This window comes from Phoenix dactylifera, chromosome 12 (genome assembly GCF_009389715.1).
Source record: "Phoenix dactylifera cultivar Barhee BC4 chromosome 12, palm_55x_up_171113_PBpolish2nd_filt_p, whole genome shotgun sequence".
NCBI lineage: Eukaryota > Viridiplantae > Streptophyta > Magnoliopsida > Arecales > Arecaceae > Phoenix > Phoenix dactylifera.
The window spans coordinates 440,932-466,628 of record NC_052403.1 but is presented as its reverse complement, the minus strand read 5'-3'; the positions used below and the strand labels follow the sequence as shown (position 1 = coordinate 466,628).

Sequence of the window (25,697 nt, the reverse complement as noted above, 5' to 3'; positions counted from 1 at the left end):
AAGCTATATATATACTATATCATTCTTATGTGGCCAGACTTTCATTGATGTTTGATGTATAATTATGGACTTTTATTGATGCTTGATGTTCATAATTATATCGATTATTTGAGTCTTATGGAAACTGTTTATGATTTCATGAAATGCGCATCGATTTGTCGTGGTTTTCGAATTCATATTATTATTGTGTTGGTATGGATGTGTAGGGATTCTTACTGGGCTGTAAAGCTCACCCCCCTCTTCTTCTTTTTTCTTACCAGAGTTGCAGGATGCATAGATTTGGATGGGATGGGCGCAGAGTGCGAGTACCAGAGTTATTAGTTAGTTAGTTTGTTTATCCTTCTTTGATGTCGATGAACATTTGAAGATTTTGTAATTGAACCAATTTGTTTATTTGGACATGTCGGATTTGTCTATTTGAATTATTAAATTAGTTGTGGATTTATTGGAATATTTGTTAATCATAGGCCTTGCATGATCTTTAGGGCACTGCTCTAGGGCTCATGCGGCCGGTCGCGTACCGGACCCGGGTGCTGGGTTCGGGGCGTGACAGAGTGGTATCAGAGCTTAAGGTTAAGGTATCCTAGGATTTAGATTCAGGTGAGTGTGAGTGGGGAATTATGATCGGAAAACTATCAGAGCCTTAGTTTATAATCACCTAAGATTGTAACAGGAATGATAATGTAATTTAAGGTTTAAGACCACTAGGGATTGTGGCCTTAGTGGCATCAGAGTTTGAGGTTTAAGATCATTGAAAATTGTGACAAATTGGAATCTGAGCATATATTTAAGATCACTAGGGATTGTGACAGAAATATATCATAGCTTAAGGTTACGATTATTTGGGACATGATAATTAAATTCAGTGCTTAAGGTGTGAGATCACTGGGCATTGTGATAAAATGTATGCATTGGATTTGGTTTTCGATGAGTGTAGAAGGAAAGTATAAATTGTCTGTGATCATGATAAAAGAGGTTTGACTTAAGATAAGTGTAGGTCAACAATGGCATATCGAGTATACCATGTTCAGATATTATTTAAATGATTTGAAAGTTCAAATTTGATGTGGATTTTGATGTGATCATACTTTTGGTTTTGCTGCGATCATACTTTTGGTTTTGCTGCTAATTATTAGAGTGGGATTTGTACGTTGATTTAGTATTGGAGTAAGCTAAGGAGATTTCATAATATTGAAAGGAACGTTCTTCGAAGTTGAAAATGTATGTGGATTATATCTGGTGTTGGCATGTTGGATATTGCAAATAGGTCTATTTCCTATGGATGTATTTGATTATTTTGAGGCCATAGAGTATGCATATTGATGGGAGAATTCTAATTATTTGAATTCTCATGTTTGGATTGGGCTACTGGATTTTAGTTATAATTGTAGAAGACTATTTGATGTGTTAATTTAAAACTCAAGCCTAGGTTTAAGATTTGAGCAGGGATCTTTTGTCGTTGTTGATGAAGCCACTAATAAATGTCATATTGAGTAGAGACTTCGGTCATGAGATGCTTACATGAATTATCATATATAGCATTGTTGATGGATGTTAAGAATCTTGGTGAAGGAAGATCTGGAGATCGATCGAGTTAAATTCTAGTGTATTGGCTCAATGACTCCTAAACCATTGAATTTGAAGTAAATCTTTTGGAAAGAAGATCAACGTAGATTGTTTAATCGAATTGCTGAGGAAATCCATGATTAACTTATTTTAAATTAAACCTAGATATTTTGGATTCTAAGAAGGTTGTGGAGATCACATAGTGACCTTAAACTTGACTAAAGGATCGGGGGTTAGTTATGGTATGTACACTCTATATAAATTGAGGACAAAAAGATCTAAAGGTTTTGCTCTAGTTCTACTTGGAAATTTGAAATTTGGAGTTTCTTAGTCTCAATGCAAAGTGATACTTTAGTCAGAAATCATTTTGTGACTTTAAAGAATTAAATGAATTAAATCAGAGTGTGCAGCGGAAGTGTGGTGGTTTGACTTATTTTGAAACTAGTTAAGATCATTAATATTTGATCTAAAAGGCATTATGGTGAAATACTTGAGTTAGTTTCAGGAGAATGTTGTTGATTCTATGGATCTCTTATTTGTTGGAATGATGTGGGAGAAAGAAAAGAAAAATGATTATAGAATATTAAGAGCATTTGATACTAAAGATTTCTCCTATTTTTGTCAAGCCAATTATGATCTCTATGTAAAGTCAAGAGAAATTAATTTCTTTGGGATATAATTATAGCATTTTAATCCAAGGTTGGAAGTTTGGAATTCTTTTGAAGGAGATCAAAAGAACTTACTACGTGTGGCAAATAGAAAGGATCAAGTTTTGAGATGCTGTAATTTTTGTATGTTAAAATCTTGTGAGTATGTACTCCAAGAAGGAGATTATTTGAGATCTCAGGGATGATATGATGGATGTATATATATATATATATATATATTTAGTTTGAGGCTCCAAGTAAGTTAATTTCGAGGACGAAATTTTTTTTAAGGGGGAGAGTATGTAATACCCCATGAAAAAAAAGAGAAAAAAAAAAGGAAAGAGAGATGGGCCGGCCCGAAAAGACCGGGCCCATCCCTCTTTTTACGATCGTGCCCTAGGCACGATCGTGGAAGAAGAGGGTATAGGGAGGGGGGACGGCGGCGGCGGCTTGGAGAGGCGACTCGCCGGAGAGACGAGCGCCGGAGGGAGGAACCGGCCGGCCGCGGAGGAAGCCGGAAGCTTTTCCCTCCCTCGGTGAAGATCAAATCGGGAGAAGAGGTCTCGGATCCGTGCGGAAAAACCCAAGACCCCTCCTCCGATTCCTCGCCGGAAAGTCGCCGGAACACCCTCATCGGGCCGAGGTAAGCATGGCTTCGTCCTTTGCATTTTATTTGCCTGGTTTTGGGTTGGGTTTCCTGGGTTATGGCCGACGGAATCACCGAAGAAGGATCCGAAATAGGGTACCCCTGTTTCGGCTCCTCTCCTCCGGATTTTGCCGCCGCCGGCCGCCGGGTTGGCCGGGATTCATGGCAGTAGGGTGGACCGGGTTGTGTGGGGGTCGAAGAGGGTTTTTCGGGCTTAGTTGGTGATCGGGAGTAGTGGATCCGAGGTTATCTTCCTCGCGATCCCATCTCTTTTTCTCCTTCCTCTCGTCGGCTGGCCGCCGGCCGGCGACAACGGTGAGGTGGCCGCCGTCGGGTGAAGGCCGAGCCACCATCCTGGTGGTTCTTCTGTTGATGACGGAGGAGAGGGAAGGGAGGAAAAAGGGGACCCTGTGTATGTTTTGGGGGGGGAAGAAGAAGAAGAAGAATGAGAAGGAACTTCTCCTTCTCTCCCTCTCTTGGTCGGTCACCATTGCCAGCGACTGCGACAGTGGCAGCCGGCGATGGTTCGGCCAGCGGTGTTGTTGGGTTGGGGAAGGAGAGGGTACAACCACCATGGCTGTTGTCCTTGGATCAAAAAAAAAAAAAGATTTGAGGGAGAGAGATGTATTCCCAACCATGAAGAGAGAGGAATCATCCCTTTATGTTGGTCTCTTCATCGGGACCGGCCATCGTCGCCGGCATGGCTGCGGCCACGGCTGGCGACGACATAGGCCGATGGTGCAAGGTGGGAGTCGGGCCACCCCGACTGCCCTAGATCTGGAGGGATTGAGATGTTTGGGGACCTGGTGATGGACCCCATAGTAGATGTGAATTATGGTTTAGAATATTTAAATATTAAATAATTTAGTTTGTGATTTATAATTGATGTTGTAGGGGAAGAGTCAGCGGTGCCAGGAGGTTTTGATCAGGGGACTCAGCACCCCAGCTCGTAGGTTGTGATCCAGATCTGTATTTGAGTCTGTCTACAATTTCGGTAAGGATCCTTGTACGTCAATCCTGCATGATATAATATTTTTATACTTAGATATGTATGATATGCTATAATCCAGATAAATCAAGAATAGTTTTATATTAAATTATATTTTGATCGCGTTGGCTTGTGGTTGATACTATGATCGTATTTGCTTGTGGTTGGTATCATGATGGATGCATGCATGCGCATAACCTACACCTACATAATTGGACTGATGGATGTGGTGCTCTAAACTAACCATGTGATATTGGTTGCCCCGTCACGGGCTGGAAACGTGACCGTGGTTAGTTTAAAGCCAGAAATAAATAAAAAAGGATTTGATGTGTGGATGTAAACTGGATTGTATGAAAAGGGACTTTGGGTTTATCTTGTTATTATGGCAGGCCCCGTCACAGGCTAAAGTACTTTGGTAGGCCCCCTCACAGGCTAGAAATGTGGAACTATAATGTGCAGGCCCCGCCACAGGCTGAAAATGTGATACTTTGGTAGGCCCCCTCACAGGCTAGAAATGTGGAACTATAATGTGCAGGCCCCGCCACAGGCTGAAAATGTGATACTTTGGTAGGCCCCATCACAGGCTAGAAATGTGGAACTATAATGTGCAGGCCCTGCCACAGGCTGAAAATGTGATAATTTGGTTGCCCCACCATAGGCTGAGAAATGTGACTGAGATTTGACCCAAAGTCGGAAAGATAATTAATCCGGATCAAGTTAACATGGAATAGGAAGAAAAAGCATTGAAAATAGTCATAGTGATTTATAAGCTATATATATACTATATCATTCTTATGTGGCCAGACTTTCATTGATGTTTGATGTATAATTATGGACTTTTATTGATGCTTGATGTTCATAATTATATCGATTATTTGAGTCTTATGGAAACTGTTTATGATTTCATGAAATGCGCATCGATTTGTCGTGGTTTTCGAATTCATATTATTATTGTGTTGGTATGGATGTGTAGGGATTCTTACTGGGCTGTAAAGCTCACCCCCCTCTTCTTCTTTTTCCTTACCAGAGTTGCAGGATGCATAGATTTGGATGGGATGGGCGCAGAGTGCGAGTACCAGAGTTATTAGTTAGTTAGTTTGTTTATCCTTCTTTGATGTCGATGAACATTTGAAGATTTTGTAATTGAACCAATTTGTTTATTTGGACATGTCGGATTTGTCTATTTGAATTATTAAATTAGTTGTGGATTTATTGGAATATTTGTTAATCATAGGCCTTGCATGATCTTTAGGGCACTGCTCTAGGGCTCATGCGGCCGGTCGCGTACCGGACCCGGGTGCTGGGTTCGGGGCGTGACAGAGTGGTATCAGAGCTTAAGGTTAAGGTATCCTAGGATTTAGATTCAGGTGAGTGTGAGTGGGGAATTATGATCGGAAAACTATCAGAGCCTTAGTTTATAATCACCTAAGATTGTAACAGGAATGATAATGTAATTTAAGGTTTAAGACCACTAGGGATTGTGGCCTTAGTGGCATCAGAGTTTGAGGTTTAAGATCATTGAAAATTGTGACAAATTGGAATCTGAGCATATATTTAAGATCACTAGGGATTGTGACAGAAATATATCATAGCTTAAGGTTACGATTATTTGGGACATGATAATTAAATTCAGTGCTTAAGGTGTGAGATCACTGGGCATTGTGATAAAATGTATGCATTGGATTTGGTTTTCGATGAGTGTAGAAGGAAAGTATAAATTGTCTGTGATCATGATAAAAGAGGTTTGACTTAAGATAAGTGTAGGTCAACAATGGCATATCGAGTATACCATGTTCAGATATTATTTAAATGATTTGAAAGTTCAAATTTGATGTGGATTTTGATGTGATCATACTTTTGGTTTTGCTGCGATCATACTTTTGGTTTTGCTGCTAATTATTAGAGTGGGATTTGTACGTTGATTTAGTATTGGAGTAAGCTAAGGAGATTTCATAATATTGAAAGGAACGTTCTTCGAAGTTGAAAATGTATGTGGATTATATCTGGTGTTGGCATGTTGGATATTGCAAATAGGTCTATTTCCTATGGATGTATTTGATTATTTTGAGGCCATAGAGTATGCATATTGATGGGAGAATTCTAATTATTTGAATTCTCATGTTTGGATTGGGCTACTGGATTTTAGTTATAATTGTAGAAGACTATTTGATGTGTTAATTTAAAACTCAAGCCTAGGTTTAAGATTTGAGCAGGGATCTTTTGTCGTTGTTGATGAAGCCACTAATAAATGTCATATTGAGTAGAGACTTCGGTCATGAGATGCTTACATGAATTATCATATATAGCATTGTTGATGGATGTTAAGAATCTTGGTGAAGGAAAATCTGGAGATCGATCGAGTTAAATTCTAGTGTATTGGCTCAATGAATTCTAAACCATTGAATTTGAAGTAAATCTTTTGGAAAGAAGATCAACGTAGATTGTTTAATCGAATTGCTGAGGAAATCCATGATTAACTTATTTTAAATTAAACCTAGATATTTTGGATTCTAAGAAGGTTGTGGAGATCACATAGTGACCTTAAACTTGACTAAAGGATCGGGGGTTAGTTATGGTATGTACACTCTATATAAATTGAGGACAAAAAGATCTAAAGGTTTTGCTCTAGTTCTACTTGGAAATTTGAAATTTGGAGTTTCTTAGTCTCAATGCAAAGTGATACTTTAGTCAGAAATCATTTTGTGACTTTAAAGAATTAAATGAATTAAATCAGAGTGTGCAGCGGAAGTGTGGTGGTTTGACTTATTTTGAAACTAGTTAAGATCATTAATATTTGATCTAAAAGGCATTATGGTGAAATACTTGAGTTAGTTTCAGGAGAATGTTGTTGATTCTATGGATCTCTTATTTGTTGGAATGATGTGGGAGAAAGAAAAGAAAAATGATTATAGAATATTAAGAGCATTTGATACTAAAGATTTCTCCTATTTTTGTCAAGCCAATTATGATCTCTATGTAAAGTCAAGAGAAATTAATTTCTTTGGGATATAATTATAGCATTTTAATCCAAGGTTGGAAGTTTGGAATTCTTTTGAAGGAGATCAAAAGAACTTACTACGTGTGGCAAATAGAAAGGATCAAGTTTTGAGATGCTGTAATTTTTGTATGTCAAAATCTTGTGAGTATGTACTCCAAGAAGGAGATTATTTGAGATATCAGGAATGATATGATGGATGTATATATATATATATATATATTTTTAGTTTGAGGCTCCAAGTAAGTTAATTTCGAGGACGAAATTTTTTTTAAGGGGGAGAGTATGTAATACCCCATGAAAAAAAAGAGAAAAAAAAAAGGAAAGAGAGATGGGCCGGCCCGAAAAGACCGGGCCCATCCCTCTTTTTACGATCGTGCCCTAGGCACGATCGTGGAAGAAGAGGGTATAGGGAGGGGGGACGGCGGCGGCGGCTTGGAGAGGCGACTCGTCGGAGAGACGAGCGCCGGAGGGAGGAACCGGCCGGCCGCGGAGGAAGCCGGAAGCTTTTCCCTCCCTCGGTGAAGATCAAATCGGGAGAAGAGGTCTCGGATCCGTGCGGAAAAACCCAAGACCCCTCCTCCGATTCCTCGCCGGAAAGTCGCCGGAACACCCTCATCGGGCCGAGGTAAGCATGGCTTCGTCCTTTGCATTTTATTTGCCTGGTTTTGGGTTGGGTTTCCTGGGTTATGGCCGACGGAATCACCGAAGAAGGATCCGAAATAGGGTACCCCTGTTTCGGCTCCTCTCCTCCGGATTTTGCCGCCGCCGGCCGCCGGGTTGGCCGGGATTCATGGCAGTAGGGTGGACCGGGTTGTGTGGGGGTCGAAGAGGGTTTTTCGGGCTTAGTTGGTGATCGGGAGTAGTGGATCCGAGGTTATCTTCCTCGCGATCCCATCTCTTTTTCTCCTTCCTCTCGTCGGCTGGCCGCCGGCCGGCGACAACGGTGAGGTGGCCGCCGTCGGGTGAAGGCCGAGCCACCATCCTGGTGGTTCTTCTGTTGATGACGGAGGAGAGGGAAGGGAGGAAAAAGGGGACCCTGTGTATGTTTTGGGGGGGGAAGAAGAAGAAGAAGAATGAGAAGGAACTTCTCCTTCTCTCCCTCTCTTGGTCGGTCACCATTGCCAGCGACTGCGACAGTGGCAGCCGGCGATGGTTCGGCCAGCGGTGTTGTTGGGTTGGGGAAGGAGAGGGTACAACCACCATGGCTGTTGTCCTTGGATCAAAAAAAAAAAAAAGATTTGAGGGAGAGAGATGTATTCCCAACCATGAAGAGAGAGGAATCATCCCTTTATGTTGGTCTCTTCATCGGGACCGGCCATCGTCGCCGGCATGGCTGCGGCCACGGCTGGCGACGACATAGGCCGATGGTGCAAGGTGGGAGTCGGGCCACCCCGACTGCCCTAGATCTGGAGGGATTGAGATGTTTGGGGACCTGGTGATGGACCCCATAGTAGATGTGAATTATGGTTTAGAATATTTAAATATTAAATAATTTAGTTTGTGATTTATAATTGATGTTGTAGGGGAAGAGTCAGCGGTGCCAGGAGGTTTTGATCAGGGGACTCAGCACCCCAGCTCGTAGGTTGTGATCCAGATCTGTATTTGAGTCTGTCTACAATTTCGGTAAGGATCCTTGTACGTCAATCCTGCATGATATAATATTTTTATACTTAGATATGTATGATATGCTATAATCCAGATAAATCAAGAATAGTTTTATATTAAATTATATTTTGATCGCGTTGGCTTGTGGTTGATACTATGATCGTATTTGCTTGTGGTTGGTATCATGATGGATGCATGCATGCGCATAACCTACACCTACATAATTGGACTGATGGATGTGGTGCTCTAAACTAACCATGTGATATTGGTTGCCCCGTCACGGGCTGGAAACGTGACCGTGGTTAGTTTAAAGCCAGAAATAAATAAAAAAGGATTTGATGTGTGGATGTAAACTGGATTGTATGAAAAGGGACTTTGGGTTTATCTTGTTATTATGGCAGGCCCCGTCACAGGCTAAAGTACTTTGGTAGGCCCCCTCACAGGCTAGAAATGTGGAACTATAATGTGCAGGCCCCGCCACAGGCTGAAAATGTGATACTTTGGTAGGCCCCCTCACAGGCTAGAAATGTGGAACTATAATGTGCAGGCCCCGCCACAGGCTGAAAATGTGATACTTTGGTAGGCCCCATCACAGGCTAGAAATGTGGAACTATAATGTGCAGGCCCTGCCACAGGCTGAAAATGTGATAATTTGGTTGCCCCACCATAGGCTGAGAAATGTGACTGAGATTTGACCCAAAGTCGGAAAGATAATTAATCCGGATCAAGTTAACATGGAATAGGAAGAAAAAGCATTGAAAATAGTCATAGTGATTTATAAGCTATATATATACTATATCATTCTTATGTGGCCAGACTTTCATTGATGTTTGATGTATAATTATGGACTTTTATTGATGCTTGATGTTCATAATTATATCGATTATTTGAGTCTTATGGAAACTGTTTATGATTTCATGAAATGCGCATCGATTTGTCGTGGTTTTCGAATTCATATTATTATTGTGTTGGTATGGATGTGTAGGGATTCTTACTGGGCTGTAAAGCTCACCCCCCTCTTCTTCTTTTTCCTTACCAGAGTTGCAGGATGCATAGATTTGGATGGGATGGGCGCAGAGTGCGAGTACCAGAGTTATTAGTTAGTTAGTTTGTTTATCCTTCTTTGATGTCGATGAACATTTGAAGATTTTGTAATTGAACCAATTTGTTTATTTGGACATGTCGGATTTGTCTATTTGAATTATTAAATTAGTTGTGGATTTATTGGAATATTTGTTAATCATAGGCCTTGCATGATATTTAGGGCACTGCTCTAGGACTCTTGCGGCCGGTCGCGTACCGGACCCGGGTGCTGGGTTCGGGGCGTGACAGCCCATGTGACACACAATAGTGAGGATAAATGTTCAAAGTTCAGTATTAGTATCCATCCTATTTAAGAGCACTTATAAATATCATGTTGTAATTATGAAAGAGGATCTTTTCGACAACAATGAAATCTGTCTTTTATATTATCTTCTTTAGTTACTATGCTTTAGTTTTTACAATAGTTTTACGGTCGATTTAGGTAGCATTTCATTATCCTCAAAAGTTCTTGAAGTTTCAAGATATTCGAACTGGATCTTATCTTCTTTAAGCTCTAGCCACAGGCTAGTGGCACGCCAAGCAAGCCTTCTTGCTCTGTTATTTGTTTGGTATCTCGATTTTAATCAAAAAGTCAGAAAAAACAGAGGGTCACATATTGGCGATGGTAGACAACATTGGGTAGAGAAGCTGGAGTCTCTCGATATTAGGTTGTGGGTTGACCCTAGCGAGTAAATATTAGCATTGGTGAGGTTGGAAGGGCGAGGGGTGGTTGTGAAGAACCTGTGGGACTAGGGGTGGCAAAATATGACCCGACCTGCCAACCCGACCCGTGTTCGACCCGCCATAAACAGGTTTGGGTTTGGCCTAAACAGAATCGGATCATATACAGGTTGACCCATTTAACCTGTTTATTAATTGGGTCGGATACAGGTTTTAAATGTCTGACCCGTTTAACCCGTATAACCTGTTTAATATATGGGCCACATTGGGCCTGATTCTATTCCAAATAAAACAGATGGAGGTTAACAATTTCAAGATCCTACGGTTGGGAGCGGGAGATCATTTTTAGATCCAACGGCTCTTTCCCTCCTCCATCTCTCCCTCTCTTCCCCCGACTAGCGAGCCGCCGTCTCTCCCTCTCTTCCCTCGGCTGCTGAAGTCTCCCTTCGGTCGTCGCTCCTCCGATCGTCGCCCCCTCCGGCCGTCACCCCTCCGGCCGTCCCCTCAAATCTAAGCTTTTCGTGGGATTTGATGACGCCGAGGAGAAGCGGAAGATCCGGGGACGCCAGGCCTTCGATGATGCCGAGGAGGTCAGTGAGGAGGGACTCGACGATGAGGACGACGCCGCCAGTGTCGGGGTCGGAGGAGGGGGCCAAGGGTCGGAGGATTTTCTTGAGATTCGGGGGGTCGTCGGAGGAGCATAGGAGGGAGTGGTGGCCGTGGAGGGAGATGCGCCGGTCGATAGCCCAGGGCTTGCCGCGGTCGGGGTCGTGGGACCTTCCGACTTTCGAGGCGGAGCTTTCGGGAGGTGGGCGGCGGCCGCCGCCGGCGGACGGAGGGGGGAGGGGGAGGCGGATGAGGTGGGAAAGGCGACGTCTTGGAGGAGACGGGTGAGGTTTTACCAAAAAAATAAAAAGGAGATGGGTGAGGGAAGAACGGAGGTGGGAGGGGAGAACGGGGAGGGGAGAACGAGGAGGGCCCTGGTGAGGGAAGAACGGGGAGGGGAGAATGGGGAGGGCCCTGGTGAGGGAGGGGAGAACAGGGAGGGGGCAGCGTGGGCAGTGGACTGTTTAAACGGGTCAGGTGGGATATTTAAACGGGTCGGATGGGCTGTTTAAATAATTTAAACAGATAAAATGTTTATTAAACAGATTAAATGGGTCGGATCGGGTTACCTATTTAATAAACAGGTCGGGTTCAGGTTGTAATTTCTGACCTGTTTAATAAATTGGTTAGATTCAGATTTGTAATTTATTGACCCGACCTGCATTCCGACCCGATCTGTTTATACTCGATCGGATCCGATTGCCATTCCTATGTGGGATCTCATAGAGTAGTGTTCGACTTTGAGGCATTGTACCACCGCATGGTGATGTGAAGCTTGCCGTCCTTCATGATCTTTGCCTCAGTCTCAAGCACGTCATGACCCCCGTTAAGTGACATAACATCAGAGTCAACAGTGATGGAGGCGATGGACTCTCGAGAGAATGGCAATCTAGACCATGAGCTCCAGGATGACGATCTAGACCATGAGGAGGAGATGAGATGAGAGGAGAGGAGAGGAGAGGAGGAGAGCCTCTCGTTCACCGTTGGGAGGTGAAGGAGGTGAGAACCCTAGCTCCCGCATCCTTTCCTTGATCAACCAGATGGGACGTGGGCTCATGGGCTACATATGCATATATGTATGGATGTATGTATGTATGGATATATGTATATATGTACATATATTTGTATGTGTATATATATATAAATAGAATATATATATATATTTATTTATATGTATATGTGTATATGTAATTTTTTAGGATTTGATCGATGTAAATTTGAATCCTGATCGGACTTGCTCGGCTTAAAATGGAGATTCGGATCTATCCGAAATATTTTGGGCTTGGGCGACTCGGACGGTCCGGCCGACACCTTACAAAAGCTAGCGGGAGCAGCAACAGCCACCCCGCGCCGCCTGCGCCCCTTACTGCGGCCCCGCTTTCTAATCTGACCCACCTGGCGGCGATCGGATCCGAACACGTGTGCGATTTTCTATCTCCAGCGCTCGTCCTGACCATTTACAAGTACTCCCAGATCTCTCTCATCCCTTGCAACCATGGCGTCTACGAAGGCGGCGCCAGCCGCAGCGGTGAACCCTTCCGCCATCCATCGCTCCCCTCCGCCCTCCTTCGCCACCCGCCGCCTCCTCTCGGCCATCCCCAGACTCCTCTCCGTCTCCGCCACCGCCCCCTCCCTCCGGAGATCCATCTCCGTCTCCGCCGCGGCCCACCCCTCCGCTGCCTCCCCTACCCCCACCCCCGCCACCGCTGCCCCCTCCCCTCTCCGCCGCTTCTTCTCTGACGAGCCCCGCAAGGGCGCGGACATCCTTGTCGAAGCCCTCGAGCGCGAGGGCGTCTCCGACGTCTTCGCGTACCCTGGCGGCGCCTCCTTGGAGATCCACCAGGCCCTCACCCGCTCTCCCTCCATCACCAACCACCTCCTCCGTCACGAGCAGGGCGAGGTCTTCGCCGCCTCCGGCTACGCCCGCTCCACCGGCCTCCCCGGCGTCTGCATCGCCACCTCCGGCCCCGGCGCCACTAACCTGGTCTCCGGCCTCGCCGACGCCCTCCTCGACTCCGTCCCCATGGTCGCCATCACCGGCCAGGTCCCCCGCCGCATGATCGGTACCGACGCCTTCCAGGAGACCCCCATCGTCGAGGTCACTCGCTCCATCACCAAGCACAACTACCTCGTCCTTGACGTCGACGACATTCCCCGCATCGTAAAAGAAGCGTTTTTCCTCGCCTCCTCCGGCCGCCCGGGCCCCGTGCTCGTCGACATCCCGAAGGACATCCAGCAGCAGCTCTCCGTCCCCGTCTGGGATCCACCGCTCCGCCTCCCCGGCTACCTCTCCCGCCTTCCCAAGGCCCCCGCCCGCCCCCTGCTCGACCAGATCCTCCGCCTCGTCTCCGAGTCCAGCCGCCCGGTCCTCTATGTCGGCGGTGGCTGCTCGAGCTCGGGCGACGAGCTCCGCCGCTTCGTCGAACTGACTGGAATCCCCGTCACAACCACTCTAATGGGTCTTGGGAATTACCCGAGTGCCGATGAGCTCTCTCTGAGGATGCTGGGAATGCACGGGACTGTGTACGCCAACTATGCTGTCGATAAAGCTGATCTCTTGCTGGCCTTCGGAGTCAGATTTGACGACCGGGTGACTGGAAAGCTCGAAGCTTTTGCGAGCAGGGCGAAGATTGTGCACATCGACATCGATCCGGCCGAGATCGGGAAGAACAAGCAGCCCCATGTGTCGATCTGTGCCGATATGAAGCTGGCGTTGGATGGGATGAATGCATTGCTGGAGGAGAGCGGCCTTCATCAAAAGCTCGACTTTTCTGCTTGGAGGGAGGAGCTAGATCATCAGAAGAAGGAATACCCTTTGAGCTACAAGACTTTTGGGGATCAGATTCCTCCCCAGTATGCAATTCAGGTGCTTGAAGAATTGACGAATGGGGAGGCCATCATCAGCACCGGCGTCGGGCAGCACCAGATGTGGGCCGCACAGTATTACAGCTACAAGAAGCCTCGCCGGTGGCTGTCATCTGCTGGATTGGGGGCGATGGGCTTCGGGCTGCCAGCAGCAGCAGGGGCGGCCGTCGGTAACCCGGGGGTCACTGTTGTCGACATCGACGGCGATGGGAGTTTTCTCATGAATGTCCAGGAGCTGGCGATGATTCGGGTGGAGAATCTCCCTGTGAAGGTCTTGGTGTTGAACAACCAGCACTTGGGCATGGTTGTGCAGTGGGAGGATCGCTTCTACAAGGCCAACAGGGCACATACTTACTTAGGGAACCCAGCAAATGAATCAGAGATATATCCAGATCTGGTGGCTATTGCAAAGGGATTCAACATACCCGCCGCCCGGGTGACACAGAAGGCTGATGTCAGGGAGGCGATCAGGGAGATGCTGGAGACACCAGGGCCTTACTTGTTGGATGTTGTCGTGCCGCACCAGGAGCATGTCTTGCCTATGATTCCAAGTGGTGGTGCATTCAAAGATATCATAATTGAAGGAGATGGGAGAACAGCATATTAGTTTTACTTGGGTAATTGGTATTGCTTTGTTTTACTCTTTGGATTGTAAGCTCAAGGGAGCCCTTTTTATGTCTTTTTATGTCTCAGTAGTTATGTCAGTTGTTAGCTTTTGTTTGCTTCATTCCAAGAGGCCTTTTTGATGGTGGGCTACATTTCTCCTATGCATATGTGTATCAGGATTTTTGCTATGAAGATTGTAGTAGAATGATCACCTACTTGTTGCTTGTTGATAATGTCATGAGCTATCTTTGGTGTTTGGTTGCTGGTTACGTTGGCTAAATTTTTGGGGAATGCATGTTGGCATTTACAGATTAATGGCTATGGGTAGGATTTGGGATAGCTACCTGCTTGGCGCTTGCTATTTTTAAGTCCCTATTCTCAAAATCAAAGCAAGTAGATGCTAAATTTACCCTTTTTTTGATTGCATTTATCTGGCGATGAACCCTTCGCCGGCATTTGAGCCCATTCCGGGAAAGCAACATCAGAATGAGCAGAATATGATTTCACTTCTATTAGCATGAGACTCGTGCCTGTAAAATGGCCTGTTTATGGCTGCATTCTTGAAACAATGAAAAATGTAGCAAATACTTCTTCTTTTTTCTTGAAATTATAATGAGCTGATGCTAGAAGATCTACAAGATTCTAGGTCGCACGTAATTGTTGGTATGTTGGAAAGAGTATCATGGGGAATTTAGGGGCAGTTCTTGATAGAGATATTGGCATGAAACTCAGGATTTTCCTGCAATGCAGTGTGGTTTGGGGAAGGAAAAAGAAATTTTCATGGAATGCATGCTTACTGCTATGTATGATAAAAATGTTCTTTGATAGATCAAGGGAAAAATTCAATAGAGGATGAAAATGATTAAGAAAGGTCAGAGTTGGGGGGCTCCTAGGTTTTAATTAGCTATCACTCCAATAGAGTGGTTTGATGTAATCTTAGGTGGGTCCTCAGGGACCCTGGAAATATATGTACCGAGGGGTGAAGAAAAGGTTTTGTGGGTCCAATCTAAGATTTAAAGATAAGGATCTGGGGCTTCCCTGCATGGATAAAACAATTATGGGGGAGAAAAGGAGATAAGCTGTCTCATGAACTGTGTATTGGCAGTAAGCCGAATCTGCCTGCTCATCTATTGGGCTTTAATTTGGGACCAGAAGATCTTGATTGTGCTTCATATCCTCCCATCTTCAATTGCCTTTTATGTTGATGTGCTCATTTTTGTTCATCCCATGTTGCTTTTGCTCCTACACTTTTCGTCCCCAGCCCCTTTGAAATTTATCCTCGAACCATCTTCCATGTCAATATGACTTTGAATTTGTAGGACTCGGTAATTTTTCAAATCATCTCCATTCATACTGTGCTCTTCTTAGGGTTTACACTTTAAACTTTGAAGACACTTGATGCCTGCTTTTCTAGGAATTGTAATAGCCCCATGCATGGCATTATAGCCATGGGGGCATACTAAACCGTCTTACTCAGGGTTACCGTTCCGAACTGTCTATTTGGATAGTTAAGTGGCCCGAACCAACCCAAACCATTTCACCATTTCCAATGCATGCCTAACCCTATGCTTATCAGGGGTATCGTGCCCAAGAAAGAGATTTTGGATGGTAGATGTGATGACCAACTGTCACGCTTCGAATCCAGGGTATAACAGACACCACGTACCTATATGGCAGACCATATAAGTATATAAGGCTACAAATCATATAATCTCAAAGCAATAATAATTCTTCGATTTTGAAAATTAATTTAATCATAATATAAAACAAAATCATTTTCATAATCAATTATACTAAAGTGACATAAGTCAAAATATGCTAACTAATTATTATTTATTCAAATCAAATAAAATGTTATAACTAAACTAGTCTAAATAGTCTAAACTAGAACTTCAATAATTGCGAATATATTTAAAAGATCTAATGCACTCCTCTAAGTCATGAGCAGTCATGATTCAGAATTTAAAAAATAGAGCATTCTTCTCCATCAATATGGATTCTGTTTATTGTTTATATGTTTTGGGATATTTTTCCTACTCTATCTGAAATCATTGCCTTTTAAACAAAAATTATAAGCCTGAATCCATAAACAACAAACTTTATCTCATTGATGAGGGTTCATCTTTATGCACCCTTCTTTGCTCCCTTCCTATTGAGAGCTATATTTTTGTGTTTGTGCTAGCTTTGTACTTCATTTTTAAATGAGTTTGGAAGGATCTGAATTAAGATGAAGCTGGAAAAATCCAATCTGAGAAAGTGTTAGTTCAAAGGCAAAAAGTTAGCGAGTTTGCTGGCAGTCATTAAAGATAGGAGTAGGAGTTGGTTTGTAGTCCACTTTTTTTTGGATCTTGGTGGAAAATTTGTGTCAGGATGGGTCTATATATGTACGAGTAATTAGAAGGTAAAGTTTAGTTTAGGCTTCTAGCTATCTCAGGCTGTTTTTGTATTGTTGAGGAGTTTTTATGAATTGACCATGGAATCTTGTCAGAGAGCAAAAAGAAACCAGAGCTAGTGCCTGAGCATCAGAGATTCAGAGTGGAATTAATAAATTTTTCTTGTTATAAGAGGAGATCTTAATGAGAGAGATCTTTGGACTCCTCCATTGTGTTGAGCCAAGCTAGCATCAGCATATACAGCTTATTGTTTAACCAAAAAATTTCACATTTTCCCTTTGGTATCCTTTCTGATTACCTTCCAACTTCACCATGAAAGATAAAAGGGTTTATCATTCAAATCATTTTTTAGTCCAAAATCATGAGAGCACTGATCATATTTGGCTTTGCACAAGTCAGTTATCGACATGCTGAGGCTATCTTATGAAACATTAAAGATACAACATAGTGAATTTTGGGCCATTATGATTGCCAAGATTTCAAGCAAAAGATTTTCCAACATTTTTATAGAGAACATGATCATATTTGAGGTCTGTCAGAGGGATGGTAGTCCTTGAAGTTTAACAACTCTAAATAACGTGAAATAATGTATAACTCTAAATAAAGTGTAAATAACGTATCCCTTCAAGGAGCATATCTCTTCCTTCACATTACGGCCTAATGCTTGAATTACTGTTTTATCTAGACATGGATGAAAATAGAAAAAATGTGCTAAATTTGGCCATGATTACATTGAATACATGAAGAATGGTGAATTTTCTTGTGGCATCCCTGGTGAACATATATGACTGAGGACTAATTTGACACCTCCTAGGCCACCATGGCCAAGTGGTTCTCATGAGAATTAATTAAGGCCTGCTCCGCCTTTGCCACCCTTGGCCCCAACCCAACCTGTCAAGTTTGATACTCTGGCCGGATGTAAGGCATCAAATGTGGATGCTGACATCTTGACTTCTGAGATTTCCGTTAAGCTGGAACATCAACTCTTTATGAAGGAAATCATAAATTCATTGGGCAGCCATTCTAGAACTTACCGCCTCACTCTGCACCACAGACAAAGGCGAATGTTAGACCCAAATCTGATTCTTGCGAGTTCAAACTAGTGTAAGTAATTGGGATTCTACCAAAACCATCTTCTGGGTCAATCAATGAGCCAGGATCGCTACTGCCAGCCACACATCTCGGCCCATCATCACCAAGAACCTAATCATATATATATATATATATATAATTAGGTTCGAGCACTAGAGGATTCCTTCTCCAACTTAAACCACTCCGAAAATCCTACCATCTACCGCAGCACTGCCTTGTGCCAACTTCTCTGCAACCGGCGGTCACCGTCTTCTTCAACTGTCTCCCCTCTATCTCCAAGGAACGAGAAGAAGGGCAAAAGTTATTCGCCAAATAGTAGGATCTGAAATTGACATTAAAATAGTTAGTATTTTGATGACGATTATAATAATTTTCTAACATAGAAAAATAATAATAGAAAGATAATGGCAGTTGACACATATATATATTTTTGCTCCCATACCACAATAATTGGAACAAGTACTAGAATTTTATATAATAAAGATCTAACATACAGACAAATTTAAGAATGCTGCAGAAGCTTGGTTGTTACTAGGCAAATAAAGCAAGTTGGTAATATTAATTTTGATCTTAGGAAGAAGGATAATTTTAATGTTAAATATAGTTAAAATTTGAATATATGTGAACTTGTAGCTGCAGCCATGATGTAAACTAATCATCATTCATGCAAACATGGTGTGCCGTCGCATCATCCATGCTAAATTGATGGGATACCGTTGTATTGATGTAGATGTTGAAATACAAATCTACAAATTCAACATTTTTAGGCACTAAAAAATAGTAAATTCACAAGGTCTGGGCAAGTTTAACGGAGCAACATTGTTTGTCTATCCCGTATCTGCAATGATGTTAGTAGATTCAGGGCGCAAATTGAAATATTTGAAATTTATTAGCTCAAACGCAATTCAAGAGAGTTTTTCTTTTGACAAATATGCCAAAAGAGGGTCAAACTATTTGGAGATTACGATACCACTTTTTGGTCCAGGAGTCTCATATCTGCTCTATTATTACCCTTATGCATTACCCTGGTTTATTATCCTAAAATGAAAAAACGTGATGGTATAGTGGTTGAAACTAAATTAGTATATCCTGTTCTCACTTTGATTTCTGCCTGGATTTCTTTTGTCCCAGCTCTTAAAAACAGTAGTTGAATCAGTATGTACGTAACTGACCACTTCTTGCTTTACTTCTGTAACATTATATAGAATTTAACAAGAAAGTATTCATACTTCGTACTTCAACCAAATAATAAAAAATGGTACGGAGATAATGATCAATACTTAACAGTACCGGACAATATTGCACCTAGTGGACTCCATTGTTTAAATGGTGCTGTTGCTTTTGCCTCCTTTTAAATCAAAAAAAATGCCGAGTATTAAATCTATATTGATTTATAGGCGTCATTCCTTTTTCTCTTACGCTTCCTTTCAGAAAAGAATTCTTAATTATAACAAAAATTCGATTATTCAAAAAAAAAGTATATTTATAGCTGACTGTATCTTCATACAACTTATTTTAATAAATTCAACTTCTAAGGCCGTTCGTAGTTTGAAAGCATTGGGTATACTTGTAAGGTTCTGATTTTCTTATTTTTTAAAATCCGATTCACGGTGAACAGCTTAATTTAATTACAAGCACTTGGACCCGGTGAGAAAAGCAACGAGGCGACCGAGCCGTTATGGTACAACAATCTAAAGTGAAGAAGATTAAAAAAAAAGAAAATGGATGGCATGGTGTAATGGTCCGACGAAAGAAAACTCGCGAAACTACCGGCTTTCTTTCCTGCGTGCACAACTTTCTGCTCTCTTTTTTCTCTTTTTTTTTTTTCTTTTTTTTTTCTGAAGCAGGTATTTCGTACAATGCATATACGAATATATCTAACAAAGTCAGAAAATAAGAGATCTCGAAGTGTCCTAGGCAACTCCTTCTCTCTGGCCCACATGATACTTAATTCCGAAATGATTGGCCATATAGGTAGCCACCCAATCCGTAGCCTCATTAGCCTCTCTAAATACATGCTTGGCCTAAAAGGCCTCTCCATATCTAACCATCACCTAGATGTTTTGGAGCAAGGGGTGGTCCACACCAGCACCTCTCGGGCCTCTCTGGATCTAACTGATCACCGTGGCCGAGTCACTTTCCAATATGATTGAACTGATCTTGATGTTATTGTTTTGTCCTTTCATTTATAGAAATCAAACTTTCTTCAAGCACACTTCAGAGAAGTATATAGAGTTTTTATGTTCTTATAAATTTGAGTAGCTAACTATGGTATTATAAAAATATTCTATTAGCATATGTATGAAGCTGGCTGCTTTTTGGCAGGTTAAATTGTATCTTTCACGAATTAGGTACAAGCCAATTTACCACATTATTAGAAATTCTTGCATCGGTGCACAACATACTCTTAGTAGATTCACGAGTTTTATACATGTTAAACCAAGGTACGCCGTCTTGATATTAGATTTCATACTGGTGACCGTGTTACTATATTAGTAAGCTCGCCCGTATCATCTACCATCAATACCAAATCGGTACGATATGGTATATCCTGTACCATCTAGTTTGGTACGATATAGCATATTTTGAGTTAAACATATATCACCATCGACATACATGGACCGGCAAAAGCATTGGAACTCTGCTTTTGCGGGTGCTGAATGTTATGATTGTGCACTAAATTCTGAAGACTAAATGAGACATAAGGAGATAAAGCGACAATTATTCTTGATACGCATCATTTGGAGAGAAAACAAGGGGCAATTACCACCTGTACCCTTTGCTTGCGAGGATAAGAAGGAACAGGCGATGGGAACTCTGTCAGCTAAAGTGGCACAAATGGGTAGGCTTAATGCAGGTTGATAGTAGCGCAGTGCTCCTTTTTCTTCATGTTGAATCCCAATTAATGTCTTGATTAATACTCTTTTAGGAGATAAGGGAGTCCTCAGGAGACAAGCCTGCCATCAGAAAATGAACGATAGCATTTTCTTCCATTATAAATACCCTTGAAAGCTGAACAAGTCGGCAAAAGAGTGAAATCCTGTGGTGTATTATCGCCTTAAACCTGCGAAGGATCTAGAGTAGTTCTCAGCGATTTGGTCGAGCAGCCAAGCCAAATACAAGGTGGATAGCTTATATCGATCGTGTAGAGGTCATGGACATGTTACATAAACTAAACCACCAACTCCATGAGAAAGGCATCAAGGAATGGAATAGTGTAACCATCGCACGATCGTTCATCAAATCTCACGAACATCTCATAGTAAATATCACTCTATGCAAACAATTATGTCCGCGGTGCAGGTGGTAGTTCCATAAGTTGTAGATTTCGACTGTCTTTACATTTTAGGTTAAAATATTTACAGAAGAAAAAGAAAAACAAGAGAGAAAAAGAGAGAGAGAAAAGTAATTTTATTTTTCTATTAAATTACATTCGGTACACCTCAGGGTTATACTTGTTCTTAACATTGCGGAAAGTCAGGTGGGGGTGGAGGGAGGGTTGAATCTGGGGTTGGCCCGTTCTCCACCTCAAAAGCCATCCCCAAGCCCCATGGCAGGTGGACATCTAGGTGGCAATGCATAAACCACACACCTGCCAATCAAAAAAAAAAAGAAAAAAGAAGAAGTCAAACAAATTAGTTATTCATTCTCTCTCTATCAAGTCGGGTGAAACTTAAACAAACTAAATAGATAGGTGAGCCTAATTGAGTTAATTTATGCGTAGTAGGTCAAAACAAAGTTCTTGTAGGAGGAGAATTACCTGGATTATTTGCGACAAACCGGATGACCGCCCATCCGCCGGTAGGCACCGCGATGGTGTTCCTCACCTGCGGGTGCACCAGATTGTAGCTCTTCACCGCCGTTTCCCAGTCGAAGTTCCCAAATCCCTGCGCCAACACGAAGAAGTTGAACCCATGGAGGTGGATCGGGTGATTCTCGATCCCGATCAACGCCGTGTTCTGCAGCACCATCTCCACCGTCGCGTTGTACTTGACCTTCTTCAACTTCGTAGCCTTGTTCGTAAAGATGAGAGCAGGATTCATGCTCAAGTTATTGTTTGTGAAGTCGAACATCAATGGTGGCCTGTCGGGAAAGTCCGTCGTGTATATCCCCTTCGCGCCCTTAAAATGCGCCTCCAGCAACGACATTTTCGTAGGGAATTCGAAGGACACGTTGTTCATGCTGGCGGCGAGCGCCCCTCTCGAGCACCGCGGCTGGTCCCGCTTGCAGGGGACGACGCCCAAGCCCGAGGTGACGAACATGTGCTCGTCGGCGTGGAGGGGGACGGTGGGCAACCCCGGCTTGAGGAGACCGGTCAAGCTGGTGTAGAACCGGTGGGCGGTCGGAGTGTCGGTGTAGTCCGGCATGACCGGCATCGCGGGACGCGCCGATGACGGCATGGCGGACTTGTACCGGACGATGCCCGTGGTGGTGGTGTCGTCGAAGGTTTGCGGCGGCGGAAGAGTGCTAATGTAGGCACGGGCAGCCATGTAGTAGCGTGAGGGAGGGGCGTTGGCCACCATGAGGGCGTCGACAGTCTGGCCAGGTGCGAGGACCAGCACGTCCGTGGGGTAGGGCACGGTGTAGCCGGCGTCCACGGCGACGACGGTGAAGGAGTGCCCGGCCATCTTGAAGAAGAGCTGATTATTGACTGCAGCGTTGATGATTCGGAGTAAGTAGGTCTTGCCATATTCCACGTCGAGCTTGTAGGTGTCTGCAGGCGAATTTGAGCTCAGTTTTTTCTTTTAAAAAACACATGCAGTCTGCGATCCGTACTTTTGATTTTTGAAAACGTTCTTCTGTAGTTAATTCAGCACTTACGTTTGTTAGAACACCGGTAGAGATCGCCGAGCCTCCCGTTGATGGTATACGCGTCGGATATATTGGGTTGAAGACCAGCGGCGAGAGCCTCATTTTCCACGTCCACCACGTTGGCGTTCCACCACTCGCCTGCATGCACGTCAATGAAGCCCGTTGGTCGGTATAATTTTGTGGACAGGGCCAAAAGAAACTAGAAGAGAGCTGGCCGAGAGTTATATATAATATACCTAGTAGAATGGGGAATTCCTTGTAGGGTCGGGGGAAGGGGTAGGCTTTGGGGCCTTCTCTGGGTAGAATGATGAGGGCGCCGTAGACCGTGGCTCGGAGGACCGAGACGTGGGCGTGCCACCACAGGGTGCCCTCTTGGCCTGTGATGGTGTACTTGTAAGTGTAGCTCTTCCCAGGGCGTATGGGGCATTGGGTTATCATGTTTGGCCCGTCCGCCCATGCGGTCAGTAGCTGCAATATCCCATGCCTGCATCCATGGCCATAACACTCTGTCATCAAACCTAAACTTCTACCGGTATTAACATATCTATATGAATGAGAAGACTGGGCTAGTTATGGCCTTACCAATGAATCGACATGTCATAGGGCGATTCATTTATGACATGAACGATCACCGTGTCGCCCTCATGAGCATATATTGCCGGGCCAGGCAATTGCCCGTTCACGGCGGTGATAACTCTGTTCTTGCATTGCCGTCTTACTCTCACGTTGCCCACCTGAACAAAATGATGTCGTCAAATTCATATTATTTACCAGAACTAATTGTCTCAAAGGCATAGAAATATGAATACCTTAATGTTCATTAATTAAACACACACACACACACATAAAAAAAAGAAGAAAAATGAAAAAAGAATCACAGCCTAGATTAAACAACAGTTGGTTGTCATTAATTTTGTTGCTCTCTAGTAATTAGCAGGCCATGCCATGACGTCGTTACCATCCTCTCTATGTTAACATAAAGCAAGAAGACTATGATCAGCGGGAAATTAAAACTCCGGCACCTCATGAGGGAAATTAAGATACAGGTGACAAAGCCAAATAATTTCACTTTTCTAGATGTTTTCTATACTTCGGAAGTGCGAACGTCCCAACAAGCTTTCATCAAAATTACTACTAAACTAGAGCTTAAGGTAACATGGAAAAAATTGAGTGCTAAAGTGTTGCTAGAAAAGACGGAAACAGATAAGGAAGTGCATGGATTAGATGAAATTACACGGAATGTATGCTCCACGACTGCTGCATCCGTCGCAGATCCAACGAAAGCGAGGACGAACGCTAAAAAGAACAGTGGTCGTGCCATGTCCAGGAAAAGATTTGAAGGAATGGAGTTGAAAGAGGATGTCTTATGAGATGCAGAGGAGTCTGGCTACAGAAAGCAAAATCTCCTCAATTTACTGGACTCGGTACTCATATGCTGCTAGAGTTCTTATATAGTGTCATTTGGATAATGATCTGTCAACCATATATCAATATACCGCAGGTGGTAGACTTAAGGCCAGGTCTTTGCCCACGCTTGCGTGATTGCCCGTGCTAGGACTAAGCAATTTTTGATTAAGATATAGATGGAAGTTGACATCACTGTACGTATATGTTTGTTTTACTCATTCAATCTGGATTTATTTACTAATTTGATTTGTTTTAGTTAAAGTGAAGTTGGAACAAATGTCCTTTGTTAGAAAAGAACAAGATGGAAAACTTATCCTCAATTGAGGTGTGTTATCACTGTCCTTAAGAATAGATTTCGCCTCTTGGAGAATAAATTTTGGTGTAGGCTTAGAATTTTGAAATACTCCAACATCCTTCGGAGCAAAAACGACCGCACGATGAATCATTCATTTATCTTCATTTTCTCTCTCTCCCAAAACTATTTTTTTCTCTTTTACTTCTCATCTCGAGATGTGACAAGTAGGAGTTAGAAATTCGACCGACTTTTAACTACCATGAGTCGCATACTTCTTTTGGAGTGTTATTCCAAGAAAAATTAATTACAAAACTGAAATTTCTTGGAAAGCTGTGTTTAATTTAAAAGTTTCATAATATAAAATATTTTAAAAAAATTTAAAAATTAAAAAGCAGTAAACTTGTTAGGCACCGTTGTCCAATTGAAACCGGTCTACTAAGGCCACTTGCTGAGAGATGGTCAATTCGAGATAGGAAAGGGAAGAGATAGGAACTGGTTTGGTAAGACTAATATATCCTCTCTTGTGCAGGTGATCGGGGAAGATCGACCAAAATACAACTGATTCAATTCTACTAAATAGCAACACCACTAGCACATGGAGGTAGAGGCCCTATAATAGACCGAAATAAATATACAAAAATGTGGAAATCAGATTGTAGTATAAGTGGAAGCATAAGTCAAAACGTAGAAAAAAAAGAACGACCAGAAAGAGAAGCTTCGTAGGAAGGGGAGCAACACTTTAAAGAAGATTCTGATCTCTATGGAAGACTGAGAAATGGACTCTATCTATGCATGCCTATTTCTATGAACCTCCCTAGAAAAACACAGCAATCGAATCTCTTATTTGAGCTCGGTGGTTACATCTTGAAATAACCATTGTGGGCTACCAATGGCTAGACCAACGAGTCAACACATTAAAGCCTCTGATGACCAGAACTGTGTTGCGCATTTGCACGACAGACTATATAATTGGCTTAGGCCCCATCGCTTTGCTGATTCTAGGACTTTACTCTGAGAAAGATCTTTGATCAATTAGTCTGCAAAGTTCTTAAATGACCTGACAAACTCCAATGAAACCACATACTGCTTTCTGTGTTGTCTTAAAGACTTATGTCCTATTTGGTTCTATTGGATTATCTTTTTGTTAGCACCCCTATGATTTGTTAATGTTATAGTTGCTTTACTACCACAATAAATTGAAAAAGGAAGAGCAAAATTTGATATTAAGAGAATTTCATCTATAAGATTTCGATCTACTCCTTCTCAGTAATGTTGTACTAAGTGCAATCAGTTCTAATTTTATGGTTCTTCTAGAAATCATGGTCTGCTCAGAAGATCCCCGAATAACAGTAGCAACACCAAGAAGGAAAATATAACTAGTTATAGATTTGATATCAATAGAATCAG

At 42.8% G+C, this 25,697-nt stretch overlaps 2 protein-coding genes and 1 long non-coding RNA gene across 5 annotated transcripts; 2 read left to right on the top strand and 1 right to left on the bottom strand.

The window, feature by feature from the left end:
* Positions 1 to 2,772: 2,772 nt before the first annotated feature.
* LOC120112700 lies at positions 2,773 to 9,547 on the top strand. 3 transcript variants are annotated; one of them, XR_005514298.1, is made up of 4 exons: positions 2,773 to 2,856; positions 3,754 to 3,853; positions 8,369 to 8,468; positions 9,490 to 9,547. It is a non-coding gene; the product is annotated as an uncharacterized LOC120112700 (long non-coding RNA). The 3 variants fall into 3 exon arrangements; XR_005514300.1 differs by lacking the exons at positions 8,369 to 8,468; positions 9,490 to 9,547 and adding an exon at positions 4,875 to 4,932; XR_005514299.1 differs by lacking the exons at positions 2,773 to 2,856; positions 3,754 to 3,853 and adding an exon at positions 7,387 to 7,470.
* Positions 9,548 to 12,178: 2,631 nt separating this feature from the next.
* LOC103713706 (acetolactate synthase 1, chloroplastic) lies at positions 12,179 to 14,547 on the top strand. Its single transcript, XM_008800718.4, has one exon. The coding sequence runs from the start codon at positions 12,316 to 12,318 to the stop codon at positions 14,290 to 14,292; it is 1,977 nt and encodes a 658-aa protein (XP_008798940.1). The 5' UTR covers positions 12,179 to 12,315; the 3' UTR covers positions 14,293 to 14,547.
* Positions 14,548 to 21,217: 6,670 nt separating this feature from the next.
* On the bottom strand, positions 21,218 to 23,319 carry LOC103715511 (laccase-25-like). Its single transcript, XM_008803161.3, has 5 exons — positions 23,171 to 23,319; positions 22,825 to 23,072; positions 22,598 to 22,726; positions 21,537 to 22,490; positions 21,218 to 21,368 (listed from the first exon to the last, which is right to left on the bottom strand). Exons 1-5 carry the CDS (start codon positions 23,182 to 23,184, stop codon positions 21,238 to 21,240), a joined length of 1,476 nt encoding a protein of 491 aa, XP_008801383.2. The 5' UTR covers positions 23,185 to 23,319; the 3' UTR covers positions 21,218 to 21,237.
* Between the last annotated feature and the right edge of the window lie 2,378 nt (positions 23,320 to 25,697).